General features: G+C 53.2%; 2 protein-coding genes across 4 annotated transcripts in view; one reads left to right on the top strand and one right to left on the bottom strand.

Annotated features, from left to right (window-relative positions):
- Positions 1-5489, top strand: part of WDR48 (WD repeat domain 48) — a 49192-nt gene extending 43703 nt beyond the window's left edge. The window contains exons 17-19 of the mRNA XM_040246202.1: positions 1069-1145; positions 2720-2912; positions 3490-5489. Of these exons, the coding sequence (XP_040102136.1) occupies positions 1069-1145; positions 2720-2912; positions 3490-3585 (366 nt within the window). The 3' untranslated portion in view covers positions 3586-5489. The remainder of the gene's footprint in view (positions 1-1068; positions 1146-2719; positions 2913-3489) is intronic.
- GORASP1 (golgi reassembly stacking protein 1) lies at positions 5463-16891 on the bottom strand. Of its 3 annotated transcripts, none has more exons than XM_040246204.1 (9): positions 16686-16891; positions 12187-12267; positions 11443-11646; positions 9877-9963; positions 9612-9742; positions 9195-9387; positions 8359-8509; positions 7810-7962; positions 5463-7573 (listed from the first exon to the last, which is right to left on the bottom strand). In XM_040246204.1, exons 1-9 carry the CDS (start codon positions 16746-16748, stop codon positions 7311-7313), a joined length of 1326 nt encoding a protein of 441 aa, XP_040102138.1. In that variant the 5' UTR covers positions 16749-16891; the 3' UTR covers positions 5463-7310. The 3 variants fall into 3 exon arrangements, with proteins under 3 accessions (XP_040102138.1, XP_040102139.1, XP_040102137.1); XM_040246205.1 differs by lacking the exon at positions 16686-16891 and adding an exon at positions 15958-16476 and having other exon boundaries at positions 5490-7573; XM_040246203.1 differs by lacking the exon at positions 16686-16891 and adding an exon at positions 15505-15951 and having other exon boundaries at positions 5490-7573.
- Positions 16892-16893: the final 2 nt, after the last annotated feature.

Raw genomic sequence — 16893 nt, 5'->3', positions numbered from 1 at the left:
TTCTGTTTGGTGTGAAGTGAAGTAAGATGCTGACTTTCTCCAAATGGATAGCCAGTGTGTCAACACAATTTATCGAATCATCTAAACTTTTCCTACTAATTTGAAATGCTATTTTATCATATACTACATTTCTATACACACATAGGTCTGTTTCTAGTTATGTGCTATTGACCAATTTTATGTCTGTTTAAAGCCTCATGAAAAGAGATTTAATCTCTAGAACCTTCTAGAAAATTTGTTTTCTGTCCAAGATAAACTTTTAAGAACTTAAAGCCAGTCTGACCAACCTGATGGATATTCTAGTCTTCTCTAAATTTGAGCTCCCCATAAACCACTACTTCCTTTGAGTGTGAAACTCAGTTGGATACATTGCTGACTTTAGGCCTGTGGCTTATTCCCTGGAGGAAACATCCAAAGAGGATATGACATGGAGGCTCAAAGGGGATTAATCCCCATAGCAAAGATGACCAGTTAATTTTATCCTTTATCTAAGTGTATGGTTTACATCATATGGACATTTAGGTGGTTGGCTGCACTTTCCACTCTTATTTGAAACCTCAGACCTCACTCTGATGTCAGAGGTAAAGCAAGTTAGGAGTTCTTGATTGAGCTTTAGAGGTGGACAGTGGACCTTACCAGCATAGAGTGTATGGTTTTGCTCAAAAGTGAATGTTGTGGGTTTCTCTCAAGACCCTTAAATTTTTGTTCTGGCATTTGAATGTAGACTTGAGATTTTGGTTTGTATGGCTTAAAGAATTAAAGTTTGTTTCCCTTTAATACCTTGAATTGTTATTTGAGAAGAGCCATGCTGCAATTTTATATTGCTACTGACACTGCATATAATTTGTCTTTATTTATGTTTTATTACAAAATTAAACTTTATACTTTCCCAATACCCTTTCTCTAAGGCTGACATAATTTGATAGCTTACTATAAATTTCATAGAAAGTCACTTTTAAATGTACAATAGCAATTAACTTATGAATCATGTTTTCACAAGTATTGACATCATTTTAGTTTATCAATTAATAGAAACTATTTTACTTTTTTTCACTTTTAATATTTCAGAAAAATATGCCCAAATTCAACAAAATTCCTTTCTACCTCCAACCTCATGCATCTTCAGGAGCAAAAACCTTAAAAAAGTAAGTAAATGGAGTGTCGTGCAATACTTTGATCTGATTAATTGCCAGAGCTTTTTTTATTCCTTATGATTACATTTATAGCACAGGAGGCAAGTACTAGATCTTAGGCTAATTTCATAATACTGAAAGTTTATATAATTTAACCATTTACAAAGTATGGGCTTCCCTGGTAGCTCAACTGGTTAAAAAATCCACTTGCGATGCAGGAGAGCCTGGTTTGATTCCTGAGTCGGGAAGATCCACTGGAGAAGGGATAGGCTACCCACTCTAGTATTCTTGAGCTTCCCAGGTGGCTCAGCTGGTAAAGACTCCACCTGCAATCCCTGAAAGCTGGGTTCAATCCCTGGGTTGGATTTAATTAATTGCCAGAGATTTTGTTACGATTACATTTATAGCACAGGAGGCAAGTACTAGATCTTAGGCTAATTTCATAATATTGAAAGTTTATATAATTTAACTGTTTACAGAGTACCTACTGTGGCCTTGCAGATGTTCAAAATAAGACATGGATTTTGTCTCTTGCCATATTCATAGTTTAGGACACAATCTGTGTATAATAACTGCTTTTATGGATCCTTAGAGAAAGACAAGTGTAGGGGAAAGAAATGAATCAATGACTATAGCTTTCCAGAAAGGTTTCTTGAAGGACATGGAATTTGAGCTGGACATGTAAGGTTGGTCAAGAGAAAGATATTTCAGGTCCAGAAAATCGTTTGATCAGGGATGTGGAAGTAGGAGCTTACATAAGATATTGTTAGATTTCCAAATATACACACAAAAAAGAATAGAAGAATGAACCTCATTATCCCATCAAACAGCTTAAGTAATTGTCAACATATGGCTAAACATTGTGTCATCTATACCTCTACCTTCCTTCCCTCCCACTGAATCCCCCTGCCTACACACACACACACACACTCTCACACTCACACTCAGACACAGAGGATGAACTTAAAGCAAGTTCTGGATAGCACTTCAGCAGTGTTTAATGACTGAAGTTCAAGATAGCTTTTAAAGTATGAGCCTGAGCTACTTAATTTGACCATTATTAACTGATGTCAGAGATATAGAAGTAGGTTTGGGGATAAGGAAGTTGCTGAATCTAGTTTTGGACATGTAGAGTTTGCGATGCCTTTGGGACATTGGCGGGAGGTATTGGGTTGGTGGGTTTGGAGATCAGACAGGCAGTTGAAACTCAAGGTCTTGACTGTAGGAGGAAGCTCTGGGAGAAATGGGTACATCCATCATCAGAGCCTAATAAGCAACAGGGGCTGCCTTCCCTTTCAGGAGCATTCAGTTTGCCCATGCTCTGGGAAAGTCTTTAAGGGAATAGAACCTAGAAGGCTATTCTTTATGTATATAGCTCACTTATTTGCACATATCTGTCTTAGGAGAGGACACTATAAGAAATCTGTTGGGAATTCTGAAAATGGACTAAAGCAATGCCTAAGAGCATGTATTGGTTTATGTTTCTGTGGTGTGATTTAGCCTTATCAAATGTTATCACCAAAGAAATTGGGAGAGACAGTATCCAGTGATTTCCTGATGTCACCATCTGTGCTTGCCTTTTTCAGGGACCGACTTTCTGCTAGTGACATGCTTCAAGTCCGGAAAGTAATGGAACACGTCTATGAGAAAATCATCAACTTGGATAATGAGTCTCAAACCACTAGCTCTTCTAATAATGAAAAACCAGGAGAACAGGAGAAAGAGGAGGATATTGCTGTATTGGCAGAGGAGAAAATTGAGCTTTTGTGCCAGGACCAGGTAAGTGGGCTGAGGACGCCGCCCCCTTGTTTCCAGTGCTGGTGCTCAGACTTTGCTAATGTGGTAGGATTGTGGTTTCCAGATCTGTTGCCTTGCGGGGGTCGGGGAGGGCTTCTGCTTTTAGAGACTGGAAGGAGCACGGGGTCTCCCACCTATTTGTGAGGCCCTTAGCTTCCATTTACCCTGGGGGCAGTTTTCAGGAAAGGGACAGGAGATTGAAATGCCCACGCAGACAGATGTGGATGTGCTGGTGGGTTTTTTTTCTGAAAAGGAAGCCACATGCTCATCTTGATGTGCAGAGCAGCATCTGCTGTGTTAGTTTAAGATCTGAAGAGGAGGTGAATGGAGCATCTGTGGAAATGCTGTACATGAGGATTCACTCGAGGCATTTCTCCAGAAGAATGGCTGAACGTGTCGTGTCTGCCCTAGCCACACGAGTTGCACGTCTCCCGTGCCCAGATTCATGCCTGCATGCGGCAAGAACAGGCCACCAAGCATGGGCAAGGAGAGTTCGGCATTAGCAATAACAGCATAAGGTACTGGACACCTTTTTTATTATTTATTTTTTGCTGTTCAGGTTTTGGATCCAAATATGGACCTTCGAACAGTGAAACACTTCATATGGAAGAGTGGTGGTGACCTCACCCTCCATTACCGTCAGAAGTCCACGTGAAGGGCGGGCCAGCACTCCTGGGTATTCATTTACTGACCTTCCTCTATGGCCCCAAGAGTAGTCCTAGGAAGCCCAGAGCCCCAGTGGGAACAAGACTTCTAACGACTGATTTGGTATGGACCGAGATTATCTTTCCATTGAAGTGACTAATCAAGATGTAATATAGAAACCAGTCTCCATGTGTAGATTAAGCTGTCCCCAGGGAGGCAGAGTGCCAGAGAAGAGCCCCAAGCAGGCTGTGTGTTGCGAGATGTACTGAGGACTGAAGAGAGGCCAGCACAGATTTTGCTTCCTCCTTTTGTTTCAAAGGACCTTATCTTGATCTGTTAGCACTTGTCAAAGACACATGGTAGGGCCACGTCTGTCACTGTGTTCCAACTCCAATCCCACACACTTGGGAGCTTTTCTAAGTACATTCCATCTACGCAGTACCTATGAAGGCTTTTTCCAAGTTTGTCATTAAAAAAAAACAAGTTGTTTTCACCATTTAAGACAGTTATTTTTAATAGGAATTGGCTGTTGCACAATTCTAGAGCCAGCCCATTTCATAATAGATGATTACTGTTGGGCTTGTTTTTAATACTGCATCTCAGATGTGTTGTAGGCAGATCTGTCGAAACCCCAGGTGCTGGGTCACAGCGCTTGGACTGCCAGCCTGGAGTGTGGCCAGCCCGTGCCCAGCTGGGACGCCTGGACTGCTCGGCGGCCGCAAGGAGGCGCAGCTCTCTCACGCCTTCCTCCACTGTGTTTTATGGGCAAAACCAGGTGACACCACAGGGTCTTGCCCCGGGTGAGCAGCATGACACCATCAAAACTAAAGACCATGATGAGATCCTGACTTCATTTCAATGCTACCTAATATTTCTGGTGTCAGAGTAAAAGGGTATCGTAATGAGTTAATTTGATATTCATGTCCTGGAAGTATACATGTTTGTTTTTTCCAGTTTTATATGCAGGTTTGTGTTGTTGTACCTGTATCCAGATTTCTTTTCACTGTTCTTTCTAACAATCTAAAGCTTTCATAGAATCATTTGGATCTTGTACAGAATATAACTTATTGGGGATAAACACTTCAATTTTTGGCAGAAAAAAACATACTTTGGATCCTCCCCAAGGTCATTTGTACTCGGAATAGAACAATGGTCCACCCCTATAAAACTACATAAGACAAGCCTCCTGTGTGAAGCCAGAAGCACAAGTGCCTTCAGAGGGCAGTTTATTCCAGTCCAGTTGCCTCCCCCGCTTGTGTGTGGCCCATCCCTATAATAGCAGGGACTGTGGAGGGGGTGGGGAAGTTTTCTTTTCTATATCTTCACAGGTTCAGCAGGAGGCAGCTGATGGGCCTGGGTCCAGACTTAACCATTTGAGATACTCTGATCCGCACAACTGTAGAGACAGGGTTCACTCACTGCTGGTCAGCCTCCTTTGGAAAGTGGAGTGGTCATTGCCTCCAGCACTTTGAAGAAGTGAGCAAAGACACGCCACGTTTCCAATGAGTCTGTCTCCCTTATGCAGAGAGCAATGGCTTTTTTAAAAATAAAAATCCTTTCTATCTTGAATACAACGGTGCACTTTCGGTGCACATTTTTTAGCAATAGTTGTGAATTAATGGCTAAAAGAAAAAAAAAACTCATTTCCCAGCCCTCAGCTTTGTTTGCACGAAGGGCCCTTGGGCTGAAGGAATGGGTCTCGCTGGGCCATGCTGCCCCCGTGTGCTGAGTCCTGAGGGGTGGCTGTGCTCCCTTCCCATCTTAGATCTGATCCCCCTGCCCCAGCATGGTTGTGTTTTTTTGTTGTTCCAGTCAAACCTGTAATAGTTTCCAGAAGATTTGACAGTCTGCAATGCCAAAAGGGTAAAAATCTGTATTTCACAGTTGTATAGAATAAAGGCTTTAGTTAAAATATTTCAAAGTGTATAGTACACATTTATTTCCACTTGTCATTTTCCTTCATAGCAGATTACAGAGAAAGAAACTTCTGGTTTTGTGTTTACCCTGAAAATAATTAGCATTGATATCTATTTTATCCCCCAGTTTGGGGAGGGGAGTGTGTTAACGTGATGGTGGGAAGAACCAGGTCCCTTGGGTGAGGGTGACCCTGGGTCAGGCCACCAGGTTAGTGAAGGGAAACTGGCTTCAGAACAGGCCTGGCGTGATTCTACTTCCTGGATTCCTGCAGGCAGACACTGGGCTCCCAGACAACCCAGGAACCAGGTTCTGGCACTGGCTCTGGACACAATGCCTCCCTATTCTGCAGGCTTATCAGGTGCTCTGGTAGACCTGATGAAGCTTTGCTTTTTACATGCAGTCATAGTGCAGGAAACTCGAGGTGGTTGCTGATACGGGGCCCTCCCTCCATATCTTTGGTCTCTGCCACCCAAAGCAGACTCCCTCCATATCTTTGGTCTGGGCCCCTCTATGAGCCCAACAGAGCTCTGAATTCCCTGTAAGGGCACACACTCCAAATCAAATGGTAAAGGTGGGACTTTCAGCTGGGCTGAGGCTAGAAGGCCAGGCCAGAGGCAGCTTTCATGGTAATCAGCAAGGGCTGTGGGAAGGTGAGGGACTCTGGCCAAAGAGGAGAGGACAAGTGATAAGGATCACCCCTCCATGGAGCCCTCCTCTTGCTGTGGGACCTAGGCAGAGCAAGACACACAACCCAGTCTCAGCCTCCTGAGGCACTGGGGGAGCGGGGAAGAGCCCTCTCCTGTACTGTGGGAAATAGCAGCGGGCCCTGACTTGCTCTTGTCCGGGCGCCTCATCCCTGCTTGGGGTGGGAGCTGTGTGTCAAGTGCTCCAGGCGGGAGGATGGGCTCTGAGAGCCTGCTTAGGATGGTGAACTTAAATTTGTTAACTATCATTCACCACTAGGGTGGCTAGATGACTTGTATATTTAAGAGAGATGGTTGTAAAAGTTTGGGAGCTGACAGGTGTCCCAGCTGGGGACGCTAGGTCCGCGGGATGTAGATGCTGGGGAAGCATCAGGGCCCAGGCACAGGTGAGTCTCTGCTGAAGGGCCCAGGATTTCCAACCCTCCCTCAGGAGAAGGGGCCAGGTTCACTGGACTTTGTGGTCAGCCTGAGCCAACTGTGCAGACTAGCACAGGGTAAGACGGCAAAGGGGGCGGCAGGGGTCCCCAGGGCTTGGGGGGTGCCCTCCATTACAGATAGGCTGTCTGTAATGGAAAGAGTTGAGGCAAGCCCCCGGAACGACTAGACAGCCACTCCACAGCAACCCCTTCTCCCTCACCCCATCTTCACACCTGCTGGTGCCTGGACTCTGCTGCCTGCCGTGTGGCCACAGTAACTGGAGCAGGAACACACAGTGGGCACAAGGCCCAAAGATGCCCCTCCCCAAGGCCCACGGCCTCACCAATGGAAGCTCCATGCCCGACCCAAGCAGCAGAGTCCTCTCCTCCCCCAGCTTCTGGAAAACTTAAATCTGGTGCTGTTCCCAGCCCCCTGCTACGCCAAAAGTACTTCTTTGAGATTCTTAGACAAGTGCCCAATTCCCCAAAGCCAGGACCACCAGGCAGAATGACTGCTGGCAGGTTTTCTCTTGGAGACCAGTAGGGTCTGAGTGGACACAAAAGCACCCTCATCGGCAGAAGACACTGCACAGCCCTCGGCCTCAGCCCAGAAAGCACTAACTTGGGCCACCCAACGCAGCGCGGCCTGAGCTGCCTCCCACTGCCAGGCCTCGTGAGACGCCGTCAGAGGGCCTGGTTCACAGCCCAGAGTGGTCAGGAGTGGAGAGGGCCTGGCTAGGAGCACCCCCAGACTCCACCCCGCAGTCTGGGCTCTCTGGGCTTGCTGGCTCCTCCTCTGCCTGGGCTTCAAGCAGCTCAGCAGACAGCCCATCTTCAGGTGAGGCGGCAGAAGTGAGGCTGTCGGGAAGGGTCAGCTGAGGCAGGTGGTCTGGCTGGGCCTGGGCGCCAGGGCTGTCTGGGAAGGAGACCTCAAACTCGGACCCAGACCAGGTGGCCTCACCTGAAACACACAGGGTGGAGGTGAGGAAGCCCACAGAACCGGGGCCAGTGTGGCCTGCGGCAGTCACCCCACTGACCCCCAGCTCCCGCCCCCCGTGTTGACGGGATGGGAGCGCCAGCGTACGAGCACCTTGATGTGGCTGCCCTCCCCCACAGGCCAGCCTCTAACCTGGCTAAGAGACTCAGGGCCGCCTTCGCCACAACCCAGGGTCCCCCCAAGAGGTGCCGATCCCTCACCACCACGCTCGTGAGAACCGCTGCTGGAGCAGACATCCTCCAGCCCTGAGGCTGAGACTGCAGAGGGGGTCAGCTCTGTGGAAGAGGGCAGGCCGGGCCAGACGCTGGCGTTGCTGCTGTCCAAGAGGGAGAGGCCAGACACGTCCAGGAAGCCTGGGGGAGACACACGATTCTCTGTTGGCACAGAACGCTGACCGCTGGAAGGCCAGAGCCTCAGGCTCACTGTGAGCAGTTTCTGGGGCATCTGGCCTGGCCTGAGAGTGAAGCCTCAGCTGTTTCTGAAGCCCCCAGCCAGCCCCAGAGGCTCCCCACAGCTGGTTTCTGAGGAAAGAAGGGACTGGGGTGGGTGATCAGAGGAATAGCCCGGTGGCAGAGGGCCCGGGCCTTGCCCTGTGCCCAGCGCGCTGTGTGACCTTGAGCAGGCCCCCTCTCGCCTCTGGACGGCAGCCTCCCCATCCGCACGCTGATCGTATCATCGGCGACTAGCCCGGCAGGTACGAGACAGCTGCCAACGCCCAGCCCTCAGCTTGCTCTCAGCCTGCTCTGTACCTGGGTCCATGACTCGCTGCAGTGGAGGCGGAGGCTGCAGAGGAATCTCCATGGAACGGGGCGGGTCTCCAAGGTCTTGAGCACCCTGGCCAGGACTTTCAGGCCCAGGGGGCTGTTCCTCTGTGGAGGAGTCAGGTGCCTGCAGCAAGGCCTAAGGGGAGCCAGGGAAAAAGAGGCATCAGAGGGCCCTGTCAGGACAGGGCTAGTCCAGCCTAACCCCTAGCCCACACCTACCCCGGGAGTACCACTGAGCTCACAGGAGCAAACAGCCTTGGGGATCTATTGCTTGCTCTACAGCAGATGTGTAGTCAGCCAAGAGGGGCCCAGCTGGCCTCCCATGAGGTGCCAACATGGACTTGGGGTCCCCTCCCCACTCTGCTGAGCAGCCCTGTCTGTGACCCCCTGGCATAGTCCATGCCTGGAGAGTAGTCCCCGAGTGCCCGCATGCAGACCCCAGGCACCAGCCTGATGCCCAGAGGCACTTGGACCAGACACACAGTCCCTGGCCTAACTTTCCGATAGACTCAGAGAGGCACTAGACAAGGCTCTGCCCACCCTGAGCCTCAGTTTCCCAGTCGTGAAATGAAAATGACAACCAGTGCCTTGCACTCCCCTCACCTGCAGACCCAAGTAGCAGGAAAACCGAAGCAGGTTGCACGGTCCCGGGACTGGCCCCATCTGCTCCCCCTGGGTCCCACAAGCTGGGGGGCTTCCCAGTGGCTCCACAGATAGGCTCCCGGTGAGGACAGCCCCAGTCTCCTCCTCTCCCAGCTGCAGGCCCCTCTGCCCACATGAAACTCCCTTCTTGCCCCAGCTGGTCAGTGCTCCCCACATACCTCCACGTAGTCACCCTGTTTGGAGCCTGTCTCCAGGCCAAAAGGGGCAGGAGAGTCCTGGAGGCCGGGTCCAGGCGGTGGGGCACCGGGTGGTGGGGCACCGGGTGGCGGGCCACTAGGCGGCTTCTTGTGGTGGCTGGGGGGCTGGGTTGGGATCCGGTGCAGATACCCATAACCAATACCACAGCCCAGGCTGCCAAAGGCCAGAAACGCCCTCCTGGGCTTGTCCCACAGCCCTTCCTACCCCTGCCACCCCCACCCGCCAGCAATGAGAGGGTCTCCTAGACCAACATCAGCCTCAGGACCCCTGGGCCCAGGGCCCAGCCCTCCACCCCCACCGTGGGACTCCAGGTCCATGCCCACTGGCCAGGCAACCCCCCGAGCCCCACCCTGCAGCCCTCCGACCCCAGGAAGTACCTGCCCTCTCCACCCCAGGCTGCATTGGGGGTGACAGTCACCTCCCGGCAGGAGTCAGACTCAGAATTGTAAACCATCAGCTTCAAGGGCTTCCCCTCGTGGGACTCGATGAGCGAGAAGAAGTCCTCGGACTACGACAGACACACAGCGCCTAAGCCCTGTTCCCACTCTGGGATGGGAAGCCTCACAAGACAAGACACTTCTCACAGACAGCACCCCATCCAGGGGGCCGGGGGAGCGGGGAGGAAAGGCCGCCCTTCCTCACCTCCTGGAGGATCTGGTCCGAGCCCACAACGTAGTCTGTGTAGGGGCACAGGCCTGCGAGGGCGGCAGGTGAAGAGGGTTCCACATCCTGAGGAAAAAGAAGCATGAATTATCCAACTGTCAGCCTTGCTACTGGGGGGCAGCGGGTGGAGAGCTGTGTCTTCAGGTGGTGAGTAGTATACCTGTCCTCCGTCCCCAGGCCAAGACCTCAAGCCCAGCCCAGCCCCGCCCCGCCCCGCCCAGCCCCTTGTTCCCCTTCCTCCCCCAGCTCACAGTCAGCAGAGGGCAGCACTGCATCACGGCTCACCTTACAGCTCCCGCATCTGACCACCCGAACCAACTCCAGCCTCCCCCGACCCGCTGCTAGCTGGGGCGCTGAAGACAGACACTTTAATCCTCTGCCCCAGTTTCCCGAGTTAAAAGTAGGATATATAGTACTTAGGCAAAAGGTTGCAGAGAAGACCAAAAAAAAAAAATACATGTACAGAACGAAAACCACGCCTGTCCCACAGTAAACGCCCCACTTTATTGCTGTTATTGCTGCAGGCATAGGGCTGAAAACCTCAGGGTAGGAGGGAGGTTAAAGGCAAGGGTGGTGAGAAGCAGGTGCAAGGATTGCCTTCTCCCTTGGAAAGCTCCACTGCCCCCTCCCACTCTCCCAAGAAACGTGGAAGGATTTGCATCACCACCCCCGCATTGCACTCATGGACAAACTAAGGCCAGCTGAAAAGGTTGAGAAGACTCCCGCAAGGAGTCAGTGAGCAACAGAACCTACTAGAAACCAAATCAGCCCATTTCTAGCTCAGGGCTCTTTCCATCCACAAAGCTGCCGGACTATGCGTTCGAGAACCTGGGCACAATCAGTGACTGTGCATGTCACGTGTGCATGTATGTCTATGAACGAACACTAACAGCAACAGCTGTGACAACTCAGTCACGGAGATTCACTAAGGTTCAGACCCCAGGCACCAGTCGGGTGCCCGAAGGGGCTCTCAGGGGACCCACCCCAAAAAACATATTACTGGTACACCCTAGAGTATACCAGAAAAAACACTCTTTTTAGATAAGGACTAAAGCAGCAGCAGGATTTCCCAGGTGGCACAGCGGTAAAGAATCTGCCTGCCAACGCAGGAGACACAGGTTCAGTCCCTGGGTTGGGAAGATCCCCTGGAAGAGGGCATGGCAGCTCACTCCAGTGTTCTTGCCTGGAGAATCCCATGGACAGAGGAGTCTGGTGGGCTACAGTCCACGGGGCTGCAGAATCAGACACTACTTAGGGACGGAACAATGCAAAGCAGTAATAGCAGCATTCTGGCAGCACAACAACCCTTCCAGCAGATGGCGGCCCCATCTTTCCAAAGAAGAAACCAAGGTCTAGCATGTAAGAAATCACCCAAAGTCAGAGGGCCCTGTTCAGGGAATGAGGAGTTGTCCTCTCTGGGACCCTGGATCAGGGAGCCCACACCCTGCCCTCAGAACCCCCTGACAGGCCCACTGGCTGCTGGCCTTTCCTAGGAGGCCTCCCCACACCCATCCCCAGGGACCCCCCCGCCACGCCCCCACTCACCAGTACATGCCACACGTGCTCGCTGGCGCGGCGGAAGCTGCAGAAGCGGACGCTGGCGCCCAGCAGGCCCTGGCCGCCCCACATGTTGCTGGGGACCACCTCCACCTCACGCACTTTCATGGTCTTCATGTTGAACACCTCCAGCTTCACTGGCTTCTCCACGTTGGCCTTCAGCAGGGCCTTGAGCGTGTCATTCTCCTTGTTCTGCAAGGGCAGCAGGGCTGACCCCTGGAGCCCCCACCCCTCCAGCGCCCAGCCAGACCCCCCAGATAAGTCTGGGTCTGATACAGGGTGAGGGCCTTGGTGGCCAGCTGCCCCCGAGAGACCTGGTGCAGGACTGGGTCCACAGGTCAGGGCTGGGCCTGCAGCCACTGGACCCCCAGCATCCCTAAGCCCTGCTAAACCTTCCTCCCTCGGGGCCCCCAGAAAACACCACAAAGTAAGCAAAGAGCCCCCTGAGTCAAGAGCACTGCTGAACGGCCCACTCTGAGAGGCCCCTTCCAGAGCCCTCACCCCTCTGGGCAGGCCTGGAGGCTTTGTGGACAGTGCCAGGAGTCCCCCTGCCTCTGGCCCACCCCAGAGGGACCAAGGGCTAAACTCCAGGCAGGGGCCCCATCAGGCTCACTGTTGCCCTGGAAGAAGGGGAGATAGGGTTTGGTCTCCAGGGCTGGGGTTCCCATGTGACAGCACGACGGACGGACGGACACACACATACACATGGCAGAGGGAGGAGGGGGGCCTCACCAGTCTTGAGTGCCCGATGGTGATGATGAAGTCAAAGTAGGGCTCCAGGCCTGCCTGCTGGGCGGGGGAGTTCTCCTGCACCTGTGCAGCACAGAGGCTACGGTCACTGCGCTGACCCCACGGTTCTCCCAGAAACCCCCAGCCCTCAGTTCTAGAAACCACCCCACTCCCCCTGTCCCAGAGAGGACACAGACCCCAGCGTGAACTGGGCCAGGCGGGCCGCACATGGGCACAGCCAAGGCTCACGCCATCCTCTCTCGCTGCTTTCCTGGGCTTCTGTTTTCCTCTTTCAGAAAGCGACTCTTTCCAGATCGTGATCCACAGACTACGCTTCCAGACAGCCTCACAGAAAGAGCCCAGGGCAGGAGGCCACGGGGAGGCTGGGTGACTCAGACGCTGCCCCAGAGGCCTGCGCTGGGGCCACTGCAGAGCCAGGAAGGTTTACCAGAAAGGTTCAGATGTGGACAGGAACGGAGTGTCCTGGGGTCGTGCCCAGAAAGACAGGAGTGGGGAAGACAGCCTGGGGCCAGATCCCAGAGGACCCCTGGCCCTGTGGTGACAGATCCAGGCAGGGCTGAGGAGGGCTGGCGGAGGAGAACGGACCCCGGGGTCGGGCATGAGCCTGAGCCAGGAAGCCTGGTGAGCAGCACACAGTTCCCTTTGCCATCCAACCTCCCCACAGCGCACCAGCCCCTCCAGCAGCAAGTCCCAGCCCAAGGCTGATCCTGTGCTGCCTCCCACTCCCAGACTCCCCACAGTCTCCAAAAACACAACAGCCAGGCTTGCCGCTCTGGTGGAAATCCATCTCAAAGGCACCATTCACAGAGCCTCGCTCAGACAATGCAGCCTTTATCCCCAGTTTTGGACCGCAGGTGGGCCGGCAGGCCCTCCAGCCTTCGGCTGTGAGCACTTGAAGCCCAGTGTCAACCGGGCCCCCAGGCCCTGGGCCTCAGGTGGCCTCAGGTTCTGGAAGCCTGCTTGAGGGGAAGGCCCCGTGGCTTATGCCACTCCCCAGGCCCTCCAATCGCACAGTCCCCAGACTGAAGGAACCCTCACCGCTGAGGCTGTGGGTCCAGGCCAGTTTGCCCCTGGGATTAGGGCTCCCTCCTCACAGCAGTACCAACAGAGCCTCTCCTTGCCACTTCTAGAAGCTGCCACAGCTTCCACTGAGAATGAGCCCAGAAACCCAACTCCACCCTAGCTGGCCTTGCCCAGAGGGCTGCTCCTGGGAGCCTGCTTTGCCATCCCTTCAGGGGAAAGTCTGGGAAGAGGTAGCTTTTCAGCGGAGGACAGTTCATCCGGGAGAGCTGCTCCTCCCTGCTGTGGGCCACTCCACCCCACCGGGTAAGGCCCTGGCTCCAGAGCAGGCTGGTCGCCCTGTACCCTCCTCTACCCAATGTCAGCCACTCTCCGTCATCACTGAGGCCCCGAGGCTCAGGCCCCCAGTGCGCAGGCTCTCTTCCCAGCCCATCCTGTGCCTCCACCTCCTCGCTCCTGTGGCCTTGGCCTTGGTCTGGTGGTACTTCCCCTGCCTCTGCCCTGGGCCTTGCCGGCGCCCACTATGGCTCCACAGCAGAAAGCATCTGGGATGCTGCCCACCGCACCTTCAGTCCCGCAGCAAGCGCCCCCCTCTGTCTGGCTTTCTCCTGGGGGTTCCTGACACCCCCAACCCCACAGCACTACACTGCTTTCCTAACCCGCTCCCCAACACCCATCAGGGCACCTAGAGCAATTAACTGCACGATGGCAGCTTACTCCTTCTGAGGACTGGCTGGGTGCCAGGCAAGTGCACGACCTGCTTCCCCCGTCTCACTAACCAACCCCAACTGACAGGGGAGGAAAAGCACTCAGTTATTCAACAGCAGCCTGACCCCAGGAAATCCGACCCAGAGCTTCTTCCTGCCCACAGCCCTGTAACAGCTCGCCGAGGGCAGTGACTTCTCCACCATGCTCTGCATATGTGGGAAGGCCAATTATCAGAGAAAGCAGCCCAGCTGTTCTTTGTTTGGTTTTCTTTTTACTATTAAGGAGGCAACATGACACTTCTACTTAAAACCTCCTGATGGTACCATACCTCAGCATTAAATCCTAAATCCCCAGGACAACACACAAGGCCCCACGCAATGTGGCCTCATCCTTTCCCTCACAAGGGCCTGCCCATTCAAGCACACCAGGCCCAGCTCCTCACTGCTGAAGCCCAGTACGCATAATCCTACCTCAGCATCTCCCTTCGCCCTGAACACTCACTCTTCTCCCACATATCTATGTGTGTATATATGTATATATACATATATATATATAACAGGAAAAAACTTATCGTGGAACTATTAAAAACCAATGATTTGAAGAAGGAAAGAAAATGATCAAGCAGATTAAAAAGCTATGTTCAGTTCAGTTCAGTCGCTCAGTCGTGTCCGATTCTTTGCGACCCAATGAATCGCAGCACGCCAGGCCTCCCTGTCCATCACCAACTCCCGGAGTTCACTCAGACTCATGTCCATCGAGTCAGTGATGCCATCCAGCCATCTCATCCTCTGTCGTCCCCTTCTCCTCCTGCCCCCAATCCCTCCCAGCATCAGAGTCTTTTCCAATGAGTCAACTCTTTGCATGAGGTGGCCAAAGTACTGGAGTTTCTGCTTTAGCATCATTCCTTCCAAAGGGTAGTTAATTGCAAGAGTGACCAGATAAACTTCACTTAGCCTACTGTCCACTCCTTATTTCTGAGTGTCGGCTCAAACATGACTTGATCAGAGGCCTTTCCTGACCCCTCTATCCAAAACAGCACCCACTCATCACTCTGGCCCCTTACCCTGCTTTATTCTTCTCTCTAGCAATGGTCACCACCTACCATACATTTCAATTTCTAGTCTGCTCCCTTCTCTCCCGGCTGGCACCCAAATGTAAACTCCATAAGAAAAGGGACAATGTCTCTTCTGCTCACTGCTTTATCTCCAGTGCCCGGAAATATACATGCCATAGCGTATGTGCTCAAAGTCACTGTTTTTGGCTATAAGGCTATACCGTACAACACAGGGCACATAGCAAATATTTTTATATAATAACTATAAATGGAGCACAGCCTTTTAAAATTGTGTATCTCTGTATTGTATGCATATGTAAAATTGTACATCAACTTCAATTAAAAAAATAAAGCTGCACGTATGAAATGAAAAAAAATAAAATGTTTTGTAAATGAAGACCCAGTTCCTCTTTGGAGGAACTTCCCACTCTGTTCCTCTCCAACAGGCCCTTCTTGTCTTCACTCTTAGCATCCACCCCCACCCCCTGTCAATAGCTTTAATTTGCTTTCCATCAAACCTGTTGGAAGACCCTTCTGGCTGCATGCATTTCACTGTCCACTTTTTCCACTTGGTACCACATCATGGTGTCCACTTGGGAAAGCCTATCAGCAAGCACAAATCCTGTTACCTCTGGGTCCTGGAGCCATCCTGCCTTTCCTTTTAGCAAACCTCTTCTTTGGTCCCCACTCTCCTTCCCCAACCCTCTGCCGCCTTGTTGTCAACACAGCCTCCTATGACAACAGTAAAGACCACTCAAAAGTAAGGCGTCAAACTGACAAGCTACGCCCATCTCTGCAGCCATCCACCTGGGTACAAGCCAAAAGGAGTCTGGCCCACCTGCGCTCCGGAGACAGAGACCCACCTGCCCCTCTCATCTCTGTTACAGCCCCGCCCTCTCCGAGGTACTAATCACCCCAAATCTCCATCTGGCTGCGGACCCCTCTCCCCGCCTTCAGGCCCTGGAACTCACTCCATCTCCACTGTCCTCGCGACTGCTCATCCAGGCTTCTTTGTAGCAACACGGATGACACATTCTCTGCTGAGGCCCTACGGCGCTTCTCCGCAGTGTTCCACCTGGGGACCCCCCCCCCCCACAGCAGATCTATCCCCGAGCCCTCTGCCGCCTTCTCTCTGCTCTCCCGCTCCCACTTTCCCTGTCTGGGTCTCACTGGTCTTCGACCTCTCGAAGCCTTTCGACCCCGAGAAGCGTGGGATGAGAGCCGGTGGACTCCCCGGCAGTTGGCGACCCCCTGGATCCAAGAGCGCAGAAGGCCGGGGACTGGGCTTAGCTGGCTCTCTCCTCAGGCCCAACATGGAGCGCAGTGCACAACAGGCGATCATAAATGTGTTCATACAACTGCACAAATTCTCCTGACTGAACCTGGCGCGCTCACTCTCCCCTGGGAGAAGTGCCATTCCGGAGCGGCCCGACTTCACCAGGAAACGCTCCCGCTCCCCGCAGAGCTGGCACCTAGGGCTGGCGCCGGGCCGACCGCGGCCGCAGGCGGGCCGGGACCCAGGGGTGCCACGGCGCCTTCTCTCGGCGACGGCTCCCACCGGGAAGGGCTACCACCCTCCCCCGGGAGGCCACCCAGCGCCGAGACCCCGCGGCTGCCGCCTCCGGGCCGGCGATCCGGCGTTCCCGCGCGTCGGAGCGGGTGCCGCGCCAAGACCTCCGGCGCCGCAGGGGCGACTCACCCCGTGCAGGTGGAAGCCCTCGGCGCCGCCCGCGGGCTGCTCGGCGCTGGCGCCCAGGCCCATGGCCACGGTCAGCTCGGGCGACAGTGCCCGGGGACCGCGACGCCTACCCGGGAGGCCCAACCAGGTGCCCCCAGCGCGGACTCGCCCTCTCGGCGCTCGACTACCCGCGCCTTGTCATGTGGGCTCATGGCCACGCCCACCCCTA

Source organism: Oryx dammah, unplaced genomic scaffold (assembly GCF_014754425.2).
Source record: "Oryx dammah isolate SB20612 unplaced genomic scaffold, SCBI_Odam_1.1 HiC_scaffold_9, whole genome shotgun sequence".
Lineage (NCBI taxonomy): Eukaryota > Metazoa > Chordata > Mammalia > Artiodactyla > Bovidae > Oryx > Oryx dammah.
This window is presented reverse-complemented; position numbering and strand designations above follow the sequence as displayed.

Excerpts from the sequence above, each read along its gene's own strand:
- GORASP1 (XM_040246203.1), bottom strand. The coding sequence starts at position 15,570 with ATGATGTGGTACCAAGTGGAAAAAGTGGACAGTGAAATGCATGCAGCC. Across the intron at positions 9,964-11,442 it reads AGCACGTGTGGCATGTACTG|GATGTGGAACCCTCTTCACC; the intron begins GTGAGTGGGGGC and ends CTTTTTCCTCAG. Across the intron at positions 9,388-9,611 it reads GCCTGGGGTGGAGAGGGCAG|CCTGGGCTGTGGTATTGGTT; the intron begins GTACTTCCTGGG and ends GGCCTTTGGCAG.